General features: G+C 44.8%; 1 protein-coding gene across 2 annotated transcripts; it reads left to right on the forward strand.

The window, feature by feature from the left end:
- The first annotated feature begins 964 nt into the window (after positions 1–964).
- BRAT1 (BRCA1 associated ATM activator 1) lies at positions 965–9,699 on the forward strand. 2 transcript variants are annotated; one of them, XM_069869785.1, is made up of 13 exons: positions 965–1,116; positions 1,636–1,790; positions 2,526–2,673; positions 3,544–3,916; positions 4,013–4,129; positions 4,667–4,758; positions 5,016–5,134; positions 5,646–5,832; positions 6,199–6,272; positions 6,846–6,948; positions 7,227–7,325; positions 8,345–8,523; positions 8,732–9,699. In XM_069869785.1, exons 1-13 carry the CDS (start codon positions 975–977, stop codon positions 9,461–9,463), a joined length of 2,520 nt encoding a protein of 839 aa, XP_069725886.1. In that variant the 5' UTR covers positions 965–974; the 3' UTR covers positions 9,464–9,699. The 2 variants fall into 2 exon arrangements, with proteins under 2 accessions (XP_069725886.1, XP_069725887.1); XM_069869786.1 differs by having other exon boundaries at positions 2,529–2,673.
- The last annotated feature ends 7,754 nt before the right edge of the window (positions 9,700–17,453 follow it).

The raw sequence follows: 17,453 nt of genomic DNA on the forward strand, positions 1-17,453 counted from the left end.
GTTCTAGAGTCCTCAGCACAGGAAGGACATGGATCTCTTGGATTGAGTCCAGAGGAGGCCACGGAGATGATCCAAGAGCTGGAGCACCTCCTATCCGAGGACAGGCTGGGAGAGTTGGGGTTGTTCAGCCTGGAGAAGAGGAGGCTCTGGGGAGACCTTAGAGCAGCCTCCAGTACTTAAATGGGCTCCAGGAAAGCTGGGGAGGGGCTCTTGATCAGAGAGGACAGAGATAGGATGAGGGACGACGAGTTTAAGCTGAAAGAGGGGAGGCCAATGGCATCTTGGCTTGGATCAGAAACGGCGTGACCAGCAGGTTCAGGGAGGTTCTTCTCCCTCTGTACTCAGCACTGGGGAGACTGCTCCTCGAATCCTGCGTTTGGTTCTGGGCCCCTCACCTCAGGAAGGATGTTGAGGCTCTGGAGCGAGTCCAGAGAAGAGCAACAAAGCTGGTGAGGGGGCTGGAGAACAGGCCTTATGAGGAGCGGCTGAGAAAGCTGGGGGTGTTTAGCCTGGAGAAGAGGAGGCTGAGGGGAGACCTCATTGCTCTCTCCAAGTACCTGAAAGGAGGTTGTGGAGAGGAGGGAGCTGGGCTCTTCTCCCAAGTGACAGGGGACAGGACGAGAGGGAATGGCCTTAAGCTGCCCAGGGGAGGTTTAGGCTGAACATTAGGAAAAAAAAAATCACAGAAAGGGTCATTGGGCACTGGCAGAGGCTGCCCAGGGAGGGGGTTGAATCACCTTCCCTGGAGGGGTTTAAGGGACGGGCGGACGAGGCGCTGAGGGACATGGGTTAGTGATTGATGGGAATGGTTGCACTCGATGACCCCGTGGGTCTTTTCCAAGCTGGTGATTCCGTGACTCTATGATCCAAGCTCCTTTCCACCCCAAACCGCTCCCCGGTTCTCATTCCGCCCTTCCCGCCTGGCCCCGCCCCCGCCCTCGCGACAGTCGCTTTGCGGCCCCTCCGGTCCCGCCATGGCCGGGGAGCGCTCCCTGCTGCCCCGCGTCCTCAACGCCCTGGCCCAGCCGCGGCCGCCCGACTTCGATGACACCTGCCTGGAGAAGCTGCTGGATTGGTTCCGCGACCTGGCGGGACAGGCCGAGAGCGAGGAAAGCGGTGAGGGGCGGGGGCCCGACCCGAGGGGTGGGAGGGAGAGGGGGAAAGGGAGAGGGAGAAGGAGAGAAGGAGAAGGGGGGAAGGGAGAGGGAGAAAGATGGAGGGAGAGGGAGAAGGAGGGAGAAGGAGAAGGAAGGAGGGAGGGAAAGGGGGAAGGAGGGAGGGAGAAGAGGAAGGGAAGGAGGGAGGGAAAGGGGGAAGGAGGGAGGGAGAAGAGGGTGGGAGAGGGAGCGGGGTGCGCCCTGAGATGGGGGGAGGAAGGGAGAGGGAGGAGAGGGGGCCCTTCTTGAGGTGGGGAGAAGGAAGGAGGGTCACAGGCCTGGACCTTGGAGCTGCTGTTCCCTCGGTGACATCTAAAAATGCTCTTCAGTATTGGGGCCTGTACCCAGACTTGGGCTCCGGGTGAAGCCAGATTCGGCTCTAACTGCTGCGAGGGGTCAGGCAAGCACCTCAGAGTTACAGGAGAGGACAAAAGTCCTGCCAGTGACCTTCTGGTTTTTGGCCTCTTCTCTTCACTAGATCCTGCCCTGAAGCTGGTACAGGACAACCCCTGCCTGACAGAGTTTTTCAACTCCATGCTGGCACTGCCAGAGCCCAGTCCATGCATCCTCTCCTTTACTCTGCGATTAGCTGGAATACTTGCCGCTTCCAAAAACTGCTTCCTACACTTGCAGGTGAGTTGGCTACCTACTGCTATGTGTCTGTTTCCCCCCCTCTCTGTGGGGGACACCTGAAAACATTCTTCTTAGAACATTTCTGGCACACACTGAACAACTCAGCAAACAGTAATATGCTAATAAAGACCTACCATTCCTTTTGAGTTCTCATGTAAAGCTGCTGTTTTCTTCTTTCTTGCCACAGGGGTACTGTGAATGCTAATATGTAGTGCTCTCATTTTCAGTTTAAAACAGTACGTAGGATAATGCTGTCTCGCATCAGTCATTGCAAATTATCAGACAGATCCTGTCGATCTAAGCTGCAATAACAGATGTAGTTTTTCCTCCATAGTAGGTTGACAGGAAATCTCTGATTCCCTGCAAATATGAGGGAGCTTTTTAAACCTCTGCTTTCTACAGCAGAATACATTTCTAGTACAAAACTCAAAAGGCTTCCTTCAGGGGAGAAATGCATACAACTGCATAAAGCATTCTAATAGAACTGGTACATACGTAAGGTGTTCCCTAGCATTTTAAGAACAAGTGGTTTTGGTCTATTGCTTTGTCCATGAAAGAGGCATATGTTGAGCTTAAACATGGGATTCTGAAAGTACTCTATTTTAGTGATACTTCTAGCAAGAGGAGGTTTCACTATGGCATTGATGCTCTTGGCTTGGATGACAGAGCAGCCTCTCCACTCCCCTTGAGCCCCTTTGCTTACCTCTTTCTCTGTGCGTTCTCCTCTGGCCTCAGCAGGAGAAGCTGCTGCTCAAGCTCTTTGGCAGGGATGGGCCCTTGAGCAGCGCAGAGTGGGAAGATGCGTCTGTGCGAAGCGGCTGGCTGGAGGGTGTGTGCAGCATGATGTGCCACCAGCCTGCCCTCCACTTCATCTGCAGTGGTGGTGAGTACTTCTAGGACTGGTAACTCCCCAAATCCTCTGTATCTTTTCCGTTCCAGTCTGTTGCTCAGATGTCAAATGAAAGACACGGGAGGTTTTATTTATTTAAGAAAAAAACAAACCATTTGTCAAAAACACTGAAGTCATTGAAAGATGGTGGGGGTTTTGTTAAATTAGTTGTGCATTTTATTATTATTTCTTTCCCCAGATGCTGAAGATGATGCCCTTTTTAGAAGGGGAAAAGGCACATCTTAGGAAACACATGTTAAAAATAGCTTATTAAAAACCTCCTGTATACGTATTACTCCTAGTAAAAGGTACATCTTGGTATAATTTCAGTGCAGGTCTCCTAATACTTGCACGCATTTGCAGTTGCAAAGTAGTTACACAGGCACATAAATTCTGCTGTTAACACCAACTTTAGATCTCACATACGTGGCCTGAAAGACCAGAAGGCCATTAACGTGCGGCATGTGATGGACTGTTGCTGCTGTTCGTGTTTTTACTATTAGTTGTATCTGGAGATGCTACAGGCTTCCTCTGTAAATACACAGTAAGTGTGCTGTCAACTCTCCTAGGATTACTAATGTTTTATTGAAGTCCTTTTCTGCTCCTGAGTTATTAAAACATCTGAGGATCTGAAAACAATTTTACTTTCTTATTCTGTTTGGTTTTTGTTTGTTTGTCGTTAACGACTGGCTGACTTTGAAATGCCATAGAGGCTACAAAATATAAAAGTATAGAAACTCCCAATGACACCATTTAAAGCTGTGTGATTCTTCAGTAATACGTGGTTGGAGTGCAACAAGGCTCTGCTTCACAATAGGAAAGCTGTTGTTTTTTCCTCAAGTGACTTGTTTTGTTTTCACACAGGAGGCATAGATGTGATCTTTGCTCTGCAAGGGGATCCCAGCCTGTTTGTGGCTTCAGTTGCCAGTTCTCTTCTGGTGCAGATGCTCGTCCTCTCTATAACGTCTGAAACGACTGAACCTCTCAGTTCAAAGGACTGTGACTGGCCAGCATGTGCCCAGATCATTATAAAGCATATAGAAGATTCTCTGCGGTCCAGCTCTGCCTCTTGCATCGAGCAGTCATTAAAACTGTTAACTATTTTGTTTCGCAATTGTCATGCTACGTGGACTGAAGCAATTTGGTTGGGCATAGCAAAGCAAATAGAATCTTTTTTGACGGAAAAGACTGTTCAAGCACAGCACATGCTGGCAAATCTTTTGCTTAACGTGGCACGGTAAATTTTTCTGCAACTTTGGGTCTAGTGGTGAGAGATACCTGTTTTCCACCATCTCATAGGACATATTACTTAAACTCTTCTTTGTTTTGGCAGGTCCCCTGTGTTTTGTGACACCAGCAGTTTTTGGGCATTAGTGACTTCTGCTCTGGAGCACTTAAACCCAGTACATGCAGGTCCTTTGGCAGTGGGAATTCTGAAGCTCTACCAATGGTAGGACTTACTGCAACAAATTTTTTTTCATTTCACTATGAAAAGTATTTTCTCTATATCCAGTTGGAATTTGCCCTGTTGCAATTTAAGATTCCTCTCTTCTTGTGCGCCTCTGAGAAATCTGCCTGCATCTTATCCATGGCTTCCCTTTTGGTAGTAAAAAAGCATCAAGTAATCATCAGAAACACATAGCACATAGGGATACTGATTTACAGCTAAGTAACACCAGTGTCTTATGATACAAGGAGACCATTTTGTTCACAATAAATGCCTCTCTCTAAACCCCCTTCCTACCCAGAATCCTACTCTCTGTTTGCATAGCTTGGTAAGGCTGCTTCTAAATTCCAGAGCTGTTTCTCCTCTGCTTTCAGTTAGCCAGAGAAGCTTGGAAGAAGACTTGAATTGTTATGCTACCTTTATTGCTGGCTTATTTAGAAGCCTGCATAAAAAACATTGTTATGCTCAGCATTTGGGGGCAGATGTTTGGGAAGGAATTGAAGTGTCCTTGTTTTGGTAATTGCTGTTTCCTCTTTGAAGCCCACAAGATGTGAATATGAAGGCACTGACTGTTCTACTTCAGCCAATGGACTGTATTTTGAGAGCAGCCTCTCAGCCTCTGGAATACGCAGGTACGGTTGCTATAGAAAAGTTAGAGGCTAGCCTGCTTGCCAGAGTTTAAAATGTCTGGTGCAGATAAAACTGGAGGAGAAAGAGTAGAAGTAGACAAGGACAGTAGCAGTATTTGAGGTGAAGTGCAGCATCCTGCTGTCGGTTTCATTTGAGGGAATGTTCGTACTGCATCACCTGAAAATCTTGATTAACTTTAAAAAGCACAGTCCTTTGTACTCACTAACAAACTGAGCTCTTCCTTCCTTTGGCCCTCTAGGTTTGCTGGATGAGTCTGTTAGTGATCCCACAGCTGTTGAAAGTCTTCTGTCCTCCAAGTCATCTTGTGTTAATCTTCTGTGTCAGACCCTCACTCATCTGGAAGAGCTTCTTTCCTTGGTAATGTCCAGAGGAGGAAAAAAGCCTGGGGATCAAATTCAGCCTTGAAAGATGGCATTAAGATTGGTTGCAAACTTTTGCAGTAGAGCTTAACAAAACATGGAGAGGAGTTGACAGCAAGGGCCTCCATCTGTTAAAGAAATCTAGCACAGTAAACTTCAGATAAGAAAATGGAGGAATTGCTGAGGCATGTAAAGAGAGACTGCACTGAGTTTAAAATCCCTCTTCACAAGCTTTGTTACCATACCTTACTCCTACTGCAGTTATTGATCTAGTCTAAAAACATAAATTGAACTGCTTTCCTGAACAGTAAGAAGAGTCTCCTTCCATCTGTGTAGTCGTTCTAGGGAGAGAGGAAGCTAGTTTGTTTGCAGTCATTAGCATTGTGGTACTTTAAGAACACACTAGAAATGGCAATTTTTGCTGCCTTCTGACCAAAAACTCCTGTTCTGTTTGCATGCTTGACTTTTTTGCATGGTGGAAACTTTTTTTCTTTCTCCCCTCCCATTAGGTCTCTTTGCCAGTGGATTTGTCCTATACAGCTTTGCTGCGCTCTGTCATGACAATATTACAGTTCTGTAATGGCTTCCTGAGTCCAGCTTCTCCTCTGGGAAGCACTATAAGCAGAATCTTGATCAATTGCTTCAGAGTACAAAGGTCAGCTCTTGATGTCTTAGCAGCACTTGCAGAACAAAGAGGTGAATCTTTATGCTTTAATTTTTCACTTAGCTGACCTTTCGTTGCAGAATTTTTCATTCTCCTTCACTGATCTTTTAGAATGAAAAGTACCACTTCCATTTCTGAAACTTACTCATTTTTTCCAGTCTTTCTACTGTGCCTGCTAAACTTACTTTCTGTGGATGAGCTAGGGCAGGTAATGCTGTAATTAAAAAAGTTTTAGTGGTTGTGAGAAATTGGATGTTTCTTCTTTACTCTGAGGACTGCACTTGTTTTCTTCTTCAAAACGGTTCCACAATCCCATTTCTGTATTTCTGTAGTTGAATTGTGATTCAACTGCTCCTTCTCTCAGTATTGGGCCTTTAGTTTTGTTTTCTTTGTTTCAGGCTGTGACTCACTCATAGTTAGTCTATTTGATGTCCTTCTGGCATATCTGGAGAGTCCAAACACCAATCCTACTGTGAGTATACAACTAAGGAAAGATCCAAGTCTATTAGCTTGTGCCAGTGGGATGTAGTTCTGGGAAACTGTCTGGCAATGGTTGTTTCTTAGCACAGTTTGTATTAGAATATGCAAGAGACTTGTCTTGGTTCTGGGTGGCTTGCAGGAAATAGCTAAAATTCTGACAAGTGAATAACTGACCAATACATTTAGTGTTCTTGAAAAGACAGGAGCCGTCACATCGAATAGTGCCACCATATTCAATCACACATTGTGCTTAAGTATTGAATCCATTGCAGTAAGGAAGTTTGTTTTCTTGCTTTGTTTGAGTGACTGATGACAACTGGCAATCAAAAGCTGGAGGTACTAGAACTTTTCAATACTAAGCTAAGAACAAGCATTTTCTAGGCGTTTGTTAAAAACGTTACATAAGCACCATTTATTTGTGGTTTACTTCTTAGTAAGGAAGCATAGGTACTTGTTTACTCTGAGAAGAATTCCTCCCTAAGTGTGAGGCTAGAACATTTTATCTAGCATAAAGGCAACAATGTGTCCTGCTGTAGTGAAGTAAATTTGCCTTATATTGCTTCAGGTTCTAAAGAAAACATTTAAAGCTACCTCCGAGTGGTTGCTGCGATTGCAGTACTGGTCCTGCTCCAACAATCAGTGGCAACAAGCTGAGAAGATTTTTGAAGGTAACAACGCGTTTTCCAGTTGGGACAAACAATAGCTCATGGCATGTATGAAATCTGCTCTTGTCTGTATGAAATCTTGATCTCGTGGGATTCATTTGTTTACAATGATCTTGAATTTAGATTTAACTGCCCAAATAGTGCTTTGAAGAACTCTGAGAGAAGCACACAGCAGCAGCAAAAAGGATTGCATCAGATAGATTGATACAGAGGTTGTACAGTCTGTGGTAAGGTTTGTTGCCTGTCGTGTCCGTTCAAGCTTATCACTTGGATTTTTACAGCTGTGTTTCTGGCACTGCAGAAGCGTTTGTGCAGTCCTTGCTGGGAAGTAAGAGATTCATCTCTGGAGTTCATCACTGACCTGATTGAACACTTGAAGGGTAGGTGCAGAGGTGTAAGAGTTTAGATTGGAGGAGTATTTCTTTTAATGTTACGAACATCAGTCAGGCTTGTGAAGCATCCTCTGACCTGTAACTGGAGGGCTAAGAAAAGAAGCGTCAAGATTTTTACTCTTGGATCATGATCAAAAATCACACAAAAAGATTAATAAACTTATCCTACCCTTTTGTCGAATTCACATTGCTGTGCCCTCGTAATGGCAATTTCAGTGAGTTAAACTAAGCGATATCGAGATAGTCATATTTATTGAGACATGTTTGTTAAGGCAGGTGCTTAATGGAGGAAAATACTTTCCCTTTTTTTAGTTTGCAGTGGAGTCTGTTTGATTTCACTCAAAAAAGTGAAAGGGGCTGGGATTTAGGAGGCTAAAAGCCTAGATCTGCTTTGTATTCTTTGGGTTAATTACTGATTTTCCACTTTACTGGTAGCTCAGGCTTTGCAGCAAGTAACACTAAGGCAATGTTAATTCTACAGTAGCTCTGTGACGTTGGCAGAAAGGGAGATCTTGTTGACTACTGGTATCCCCAGGTCACAAATAAAGTATCCAGTGCACTCAGCTGCATTAGCAGTTTACCCTGCAGCCCCTCTCAGTGCTGCAGTTGCATTCTTTCTTGCCATATGCCTTCACAAAAAAGGAAGACTATTTTTCCTGCTTTAAGCAAAGGTGTGAGTTTGATGAGACTGAAGCCATGTCCCTGCTTGCCTGGAGAAAGTGTTTTCTTGTCGCTAGAACAACTCTATAAATTAATTTTTCCAAGTTGTAGTGTCTAGCAGAGCTTGACTGTAAGTCACCAAGCTGCTGAAAAATGGGGAGCCTGACACAGACTCTCTGTGCTCTTGTGTGCAGCAGCCTGGTCCCTGAAGGGGCTCAGCTCACTGGCAGCTGTCCCTGCAGTCAGTAGGCATCCTTGTATGACGCGAAGAACTGTTTGCATTGGAAACAGCTTCATGTTTTGAGAGAATAAAGCCTTGCTTCTTTGGATTGCTGTCTTGTTTACAGGCTGTGACGTGTTCAGGCAGCTTCTCCTGTCTTTGAAGGTGCCAGGGCTTATAGAAAATCTTCTTGAGGATCCAGAAAGCTACGTGCGAGCGAGTGCTGTGACTGCTTTCGGACACTTGGCCTTCATTAATGGCTCTACTCCACAGTCACCTGTTGTAGAGAATCAGTATAATAATGAGGTATGATTACTTTGTTTAGCCCACTGCAAAAGCAAGCAGAACTACACATCAGTTTATTGCTGTACTAATTATAAATTTCTTCACAAGTTACCTGCAGATTTCATGCATGCAGATTTCACAACCAGTAACAAATAGACTAAATTTTTTACTTCTACTTTCTTTGCATGATCTTACTCTCATCATGTTTTCTGTGTCTTTTCATATTTAGAACATTGTAACAAAGCTTCAAGAAATCTTGTCCAGTGATCCAGATGTCTTTCCGAGGAGGGCTGTCATCAGCTTCTTCAATGAGTGGCTGCGAGGCGTCCACACAGGTCAACTGGAAGATACAGAGCAGTTTGTCTCTAGAGTGATCCAAACCGTGGAGCATGACCCAGACTGGGAAGTCAGACTTGGTAGTTTGGAACTGGTCGAAGTTTTCTGTAGATACACAATTTGCCAACTTGGACCTCCTGAATGCCCGTATGCTCCCGTCTCATCTGCAGTTACTAGTTCCACTCATCAGAATGAGCCACTGCAGGTATTTTGTCGAGCAAAACTGTTCAGCTTTTTGTTTCGATCTGTGTGTGACTGTGACAAACCAGTAGCTGAGAAAGCCTGTTGTATACTGCTGGGTTTAAGCACTTCTTTGTATCCCGCTGGTACCCTGAAAGGTTCACAGGAGACTGGAAATGCACCTGCAGAACATGGCATTGCCTGGTTACAAAGGACACTAAAGCAGGGTTCTCTGGCTCAGAACTTCCCCATAGATGGTGGTAATGGGGTGGATTTTCAAGATCCAGAGAGCATGATGCTAGCTTTGGGCACAATAAACTTAAAAGAGCTGCACGATGAGCTAAATAAAAGTAGCGACCATGTGGAGAAAAGCCCTCAGTCCCTCTTACAGGACATCCTTGCTACTGTGGGGACCACAGAGGAGAACGAAGCTGACTGTTACTGAAGACACCTTTTGCTCTGAAGGAGCAGTGCTTGAGCAGTTTTCTTCTGGAGAAGAATTTTTTTGCTACGAGTCATGATTTCTTTCTTGAGAGAGGATACAAGAGTAGTAACACTGAAGAGAAAAGGACAGTTTTGTTAGCTGTTAAATGGATTAGAAAATGTTTGCTTTAATACTGATGACTTTTTTTGTTAAGAAACCAGTCTCCAATAAACTCTGATTGATTTTTCAAAATAAATGCAGTAAGAAATAAATCTGTGGGTTTTAAAGTCTTATGTCTTTTACAGAAAGCACCAGACCATGGTGCCAGGGGAAATATTTTTAAAAAACATAACGGTGACTAAAACTAAGTTGTTCCTTGCTCCTTTTGGAGCCAGAGTAGCTACAACTGATGAACAATGGTTTTAAGGGACACGTGTTTTGACTGTGTCTGTATCTATTCTAAAAACAGACTTCTTGAAGTTCCCTATTGCATTCTGAGGTCTAGAGCACGTGGCATTTAAGGAGTCAAAAGTTAATCACTCTTAACATTACAAACAAATAATATAACAAGATAACATACTTGTTTGGTCTCAGCAGTGAGACTACAAAGCTGATCTTGTTCTTTGAAGCCAGAAGCAAGTCCATTTTGCCAGCTGTTCCACTTTCTCCTCCTCCACATTCACTTCAGGCTAACAGAGTCTATAGCATCCAATGCAGTGGAAGAACTTCTACAACTCCTCTTTCAGTATTATCCCTGCAGCAGTAGAAGGGGGTGAGATGTAGTTTGAATTTCTTGCTGCTAAGGTTGAAGATCTACACTAATGCCTTTTAATGAAGTCAGCACACTTACCTATTGCCTTGCGCACAGCTCTATGTGTGGCAGAGCCCTTGGGTGTTCTACCAGCAGCTGTTACTAGAAGAAAGCAGCTCTGCTTCTGATACACAATTTTACCTGAACAGGGTATCTGACAAAAGGCAGAATATATTAAAAATCAGGCCTTGTCCTGTCACTCTTTTCCTCAGAAATCAAAGGCATTAGTGAGAAAGGATTTGCTTTTAAAAAAGCATGGGTGGTTTGTGGAGTTTTAACAGTCCTGTTTGATGAAGAGCTTACGGTTCCAAAACTAGCGTTGCAGTGTTGGCAATAGGTCAGATATGCTCCAGGGAAAGAGACAGCAGGTTGCTTGCTAAACGTCTTCCTGTTCAGTACTAGAATTCTTGTGATTTCAGGGTTGTGCAGTTTAGGAGACTCCAAGGAATTACCCAAATACCAGCAAATTGAAAAAGTGACTTGATATAGAAGGGAAACTCCACTGCTTATTACTGCAGTCTCTTGACTCCCAGACTTATTAATTTTTAATGGAACTTTTTTTTTTTTAATAGCGGCTGGGTTGATAGTGACATTGTTAAGTTTGTACTGTTTGCCTAATTGCAGTCTAAAGTCTTGTTCATGCACAGAATGCTTGTGCACTAAAAACCAAATTTACAACAATCTGGGAGGGCTCCTTATCTTTAGAAAGGGAATTAAGGACTCCTTTCATCTTTCATTAAAAACAGGTCTCCACCTCCAGCAGTGAGATGACTTAGTGCTAATTTTGTACTCTCTTATGAGCTCTCTGCATTGCCTTTCTTTGTTTTCTCTGCTGCTCTAGTTACAGGAGAGTCTTATTAACACTGAGATGCTTGCACTGACATCCCACACCTGATAATTGGGAGAAACATGAAGGATTGTGAACATCCAAGCAGTGCGAGGAACAAATGCCAGGGAGTAGAGAGGTTAAGGGAGATGAAAGCAAAATAAAAGCCCCAAGGTTCTTTCAACAGCAGGTGATGCCAGTGTGATTTGTGAGGTGAAAATTTAGCTACCGAATTTGTAAACGCGCACCAACAGCTACTGACATGAATTGGCCATTGTGCTGGGCTACCCTCTCTGGGATGCCCGTCTTTGTATACTGCAAGCCCTACCCCTCTTACTTACACTGCTAGATAATTTTTCAACTGACTTCTTACCTACCAAAGCTAGTTTGACACCTCCACAAGATCCTTCTCTCAGCCACACAGCTTTCTGCTAGGTTAAAAGTTTACACCATGGAATACATCTTGCCAAGGAGCTGTGGTTGTGGTGCCCCTCGGGAAGGGTTTAACTCTCAAGGAGACAGTCCTGAGCAGCAGACTTGTCACCCCCACATGCATACTGAGCATTCCCTTCAACAAGTGCTATTGCTACTTAACCACTTCGCAACTTGACTGTAGTGATGCCTCCATAATCTCTACACATCCAGCTTGCTCCTATCACACACTGAGGACTCCAAAGGCATAAAAAAGGAGGTAGGGTGCCTGGCCTTCCATTATGGATGCAGGAGAAAGTTCAAAGTTGCCTTTTTGGGATGAATTTCTGTGGAAACTGCTGCTTTCACGCTGTTGGCACTGTAGCTGTGTATGATTCCTGCAGGAGGCAGGCACCACCGAGGGTTTTTCCAGCACAAACACTACAGCTGATTTCAGCAAAGTCTGCGGCCAGACACAGGTCTCATTTAGTGCAATAAACGCTGAGGCTCAGGACTATCAGTTGCTTTAATGTGGGCCAGGCAGTAGCAACACAAGTGCTATCAATGCAGAACATCACAGATTAGAAAAATTTGTCTCTGATGGCTGGTACTTTGAAAGAAGAAGGTTATTAAAGCTTATTTCAGCTCTTTAGCTGCACAGGGGCAATGTAAGTTCTGCCACCTGATCTGTACGCAGGTATGATATTCCTGGAGTTGCTTTCAACACATTTCAACAAAGCTCTGAAGAAAGGATTTATCCTGTAACTGCTCAGACTCAAACAGCCGCAGGAGAATAAGCTTTTTTGGCTCAGCCAAACAGCTTTATAAAAGCTGCCAAAAGAATGGCTATTAATTTTCTGTTTTAATACAATGGACAATTAAAATTCAAAGAATATTGTTTGCCTAATTATACTAATTGCACAACTTAGTCAAAAATAGGCTATAAATGTCCTAAAGCAACCGCCTCACATATATCTATGTGAACTGTGATTACAGATCAGCTCATGCATATCTTTGCAATTTCTTTTACTTGTCTCTAATATTTCAATACATATTCATCAAGGCTTCTAAAAACCATCACGTGTTTACGAGGAAACTCATCAACCAACTTCACTGCAGAAGTTCTAATTTACAATGGAAAGAATCTGTCAGTAGCAACACTTCTGTCTGCTGCATCATTTCCCTTTAGAGCAGTGGGTTTTGTCCCCTGCTGAGAAATAAAGCACCACTTAACACGGCCAGACCTCAGCCTGCATCAGATGTTCTCCTCCACAGACAAGACAGGTCTTGCCTATAAACTTGCAAGCCAGCACACAGAGAAATGGAAGGACTTTCTTTCAAAGAAGCTGTGTACCTGTCTGAAAAAGGTGGAACAAAGCTGGTGATGTACAGCTATAAAGAAAGCATCAAGGGCTCTGCAAATGCCCAGCATGGATACACTCCTTACTCCTGTCCAGATGGAAAGGGAAACAAGGAGTCGGCATCAAGAGCCCCTGCAGTGCTGCAAGTGCAATTAGGCAACTCTTTCAGTCAAAGCAGAATAAAACTAAAGAAAACAGTATTTCTACCTGTAATATCAACACCAAGTCTCTGCATAGAGCACAGCGGCTGAACATGTTAAAGTTCTGTATTTATGGTACACATAAAACAGAGCCGTCGTGATGCCTTTCACATGGCAGCCTCCACAACAAACCCATCCAAATCAGGTTACTCCCCAGCTTGTTCTGCAGTTGCCCAGTTGTTAAACCTCCATCCAAGGGCAGGAACCTGATGTCTGGGACAGAAGGTGAATCCACTCCTTGAGGGACGTTGCCCGATTAGACCAGGTCAGGTGTAAAGTAAAACCATGACCTTAAAAATCAGTCCTGTAGAGCATTAGGGCCTGAACCATGGTAGGACTGCCACTATTTACTGCTATTCAAGTGTGAGATAGGTGGAAATTACCCTTAAGAAACTGGTAAGTTTTCACACCTTCAGTTCTACCATTTCGTTATCTCTTGGTCCTCAAATTTCCAGACTCTGCTGTCCACACATTCCCTCCTGGGTCAGTAAAGGATCATGGAGCTTGCACTGCTGTGCAGAGGGACACTGAGGTTTGCCTCAGTTGGCCTCTTACCACCACCGCCCTGCTCAGGGAGGTGATGCTTCAGCCACACGCAGAGCTTTGGCCTCAAACCACCTTCTGGGCTGGGCTGTAACCAGCCAGCATGAAGGAGCTGCACAGCCTGCCCTGGCAGGTGGTGAATCCAGGCTGTACATCTGGAAACACGACTTGGCCCAGCCAAGCCAGCTCCAAAATAAAGCCACGTTACACCCCATTAGCCATTGCACGTACAGTCCTCCTGATTTAGCCCTCACACAGGCTGGGCAGGGGCACAAGCAAGCCTCAGAGCCCATCGCTCTCAAAAGCAAACACCCTTGATGAGAGTGATCTTGTGATTACAACTATCATTACGTGCTAACAACAAAAAAAGATGCAGCTAAAACACAAATGGCAATGGTTGCTAAGTGACAGCATCCATACAGGCTTGTCACAGCCACGAGATGAACAGCAATCCCATCTTGTCCATGTAACTGAGGATAAAAATGCTCTTTTTATTACCACCTTGTAACCTTAACTTCGACACGTCAGAGTATTTTATGCTTTAGGTTTTGACAAAGCAGCCCACAAAAACAAGGCTAAAACCTCCACTGAAACCACTGGAAGTGAGTTTGACTCAAAATACCTTTAATATTGCATGTTCTTTCAATGTCTTTCCTCACAGTGAACTAGTACATAAGATGACAACACAGCTTTCTTGGCTATATTGTGTATTTCTGAAAAGCAAGGAGCTCAGTGACAATACTTTCAGCAAAGGTAATTCAAAACAACACCAACAAAATCAACAAAAAAATATGTACCTGTTGGCTTCTACAGTGAACCTGTGGCCTATGATCAACACCGAAGGCTTCTGCAATATCTGGAAGAGATGATAACATTTTCAGAGCCGCAAACAACATTTATCTTTATAAATAAAGTATTTAATCTGGAACTTTGAAAATACATAAAGTGGTGGTTGAGTTGTTAAGGAATCTGGGATCCAGCAGGGCACGAAGGGGTCTCTTGCTCCAGTGAAAGCAGTGGTAGGATGGGGTGGGAAGCCTTAAGAGGTGCTTAAGCACCATTTTACCTGGATCAAGTCCTGCAAAACCCTCAAGAAGAGAGATCCTAATTAGCACAACCAACAGCTCTATGCATCCATTTTTAAAAAATGGAAAAAAAAACCCCAGCCCTGTTGCAACAGGTGGTGCACAACAGCTCGTTCACCTTATGCACTGCTACCCGCTGCAGAAGAACCTGCTTGAGGCCATGCTGGCAGCAGAGGGAAAAGGGACAGATCTATCAACGTCCTGTGAACAGATTGGAAATGACCAGGAAAAGTCACCACCTGGCTGCCAACCGGAGCGAGAAATGCACAGAGAGGAGCACGCAGCTCAGCTCACACACGTGCTGACCGCAGCGCAACGGTTGATTCACCTTCCCTGGAGGTGTTTAAGGCACGGGTGGACGAGGTGCTAAGGGGCATGGGTTAGTGTTCGATAGGAATGGTTGGACTCGATGATCCAGTGGGTCTCTTCCAACCTGGTTATTCTATGATTCTGTGATACCCAGGAGCTCAGACACGAAGGGCATCCTCAGCTGCCGGTGCAGTGCATCTTGGTGTGAGACATCCTACCAGCCAGCACGTGGCCACATTTGCTCCAAGAAGCAGTTCTCGGTGACTACTGAAGCTCATTATGCTCTTCCCTAATGAATTCTCTCCTGGCTCCATCCGCACAAGCCTTGATTTTCAGTGCCAGGAGTAACAGCCCTGCTCCTGCCAACAGCTCTAACAACACACAAGTCACCAGGGCAGTCAAAGCTTATCCGCGTGGATAAAGCCAACTTGACTGTTGCTTTTGGTCACTATCTCCACATCAGCATATTCAACACCAATGTTTTGCACATTGTGCCAGAGTAAAATGTGATTATTTTTTTCCCCTCTATATTTTATCCATGAATGCAGCACTTTTCCTAGCTGTTCTTCTTCCTCAGATTGCTTTGATACAGTCAAGAAAACAAACACTTCTTATACTGGTATCAAAGCCCTACGTCCTCACTCTCTAAATCCCACAGCACAAGTGAATATTGGGTGAATAGGAGGGTGAATGTTGCTGTGCAAAGGTCTGACTTTTCAGCAGCATTAAACTAGCCAGCTCAAAGGTGTAACACGCCATCTGTCTGGATGGATGAAAGGCACGTCCTCTGCATACGCCACAGCGCTGGCGGGCAGGCAGCTCAACCTCGCTGTTACTACAGACGTAGCATCATGGAGGGGAAAAAAAAAAAAAGAGACTCTCCATCTCTCTAATTCCCGTTGAGAACTTATGCCCCGTAGGGATCAGCCTTGCCTTCCTCCTTAGTTTGGGAGCATCTTCTCCACCCTTTATTTATTACAACAAGATCAAAGATCCATCTCCATGGAAACGTCTGAGCTCAAAGGGTTTCTGCACTACAGTTTTACAAACCGCACGTAGGTTTTGGCACTGTTTTTTTTTGAAACAGAAGCTTTGAGATGAGCGGCATCCAGTGCTTTACAGAAATGGTTTGATTAGTAATAATCGAGCAGCATGCATACGTGTATAAATAAACGTGCCCACTGCAGAGCAGAACCACCGTTACATCATGGCATTTGTGGTCCATGAAAAACAGCCATTCAGCTCAACACCAACACCCAGCCCAGCAAAGGCTTCATGAATCCTGCTTTCAAACCGTTACCTCTGGGACACTGATGCTGGGTCATTCCCTTCCAGTAATGCTGAGCTCCACTTTCTTCAGTACAGTGACTCCTACAACTAATTCCCACGAGAAGAAAAACAAAAATAAATAAGCAAAACCAGACATGGTTTGATATTTTCATTCCCTGTTCAACTCACCACATGGCCACGCAAACTGTTGTACTGGGGACAGCCGGGAGGAAAACTGCTTGAAGAGCCACTGCAGCTGCTGCCAACAGAGAGTGGATGTGGAGATGCAGCCTTGCAGGGAATCCTGGATTCAGCTTAAAGCTCACACGAAGAAAAGCCAGGACAAAAAGGAGTGAGACAGAACTCGGTTGTGAGACTCACATTTTCACAGGCATGTCCCAAGAAGGGTCAGCAGGGAGCAGAGAGCACACGAGGCTGTGTTGGTGTTGAAGCAGAGCTAATAGCGCTGACCTGGAGAGCATCAGCCAGCGCCTGGGGCAGCAAGAAGCCCCATCTCACAGCAGTGCCAGGGGCAGATCCTGCTCCTTTGGAAGTCAGAACACATACAGCTTACGGCTGTGGTGAGCCCCGAGTTGCCCATATGCACACAGAATGCGATTTTTATAATCATATTAAAAAATTCCAGAATAGCAACTGTGTAGAGAGCAATCCAGCTGCCAGCGTTTAGCCTTATCCTAGGGCACAGGCAGAATACGCCAAGCATGAATTAATACCACATAAGCTGCACCATGCTGAGTTTCATGGCTTAATTATAAAAGAGAAAGCAATAATCAAGGGATCTGTAAGGCTAATAAATGTTCTAAGAACACCGAATGCGACACAAGAGCCACAGCCAGTGTGGCAGGACATGAATGCATTTTAAAAGCACATTAATCACACACCATGTATTAATTCTCAGCTGTTTTCCAATGACAGCACTTAGCCTTTAGCCACCTTTGTAGCATCACTGGGTGCAAATGGATCATCGCCTGGCTCAGAGCAAAGCAGGCTCTAGTTTACCCACGAGCAAAAGCATCACAGCCACGCAACAGCCCAACAAGACATAGACATTAGCTCTGGCTTAAAGCTCTGCAGCCCTGTGCTTCTCCACTGCTTTATGCCTAAACCCAGTTTAGCGCTTGCACCGGTACCAGCGTTTGGAGGTTTCTGGGTCAGTGACGGCATCCACCAGGCTG

Source organism: Phaenicophaeus curvirostris, chromosome 16 (genome assembly GCF_032191515.1).
Source record: "Phaenicophaeus curvirostris isolate KB17595 chromosome 16, BPBGC_Pcur_1.0, whole genome shotgun sequence".
Lineage (NCBI taxonomy): Eukaryota > Metazoa > Chordata > Aves > Cuculiformes > Cuculidae > Phaenicophaeus > Phaenicophaeus curvirostris.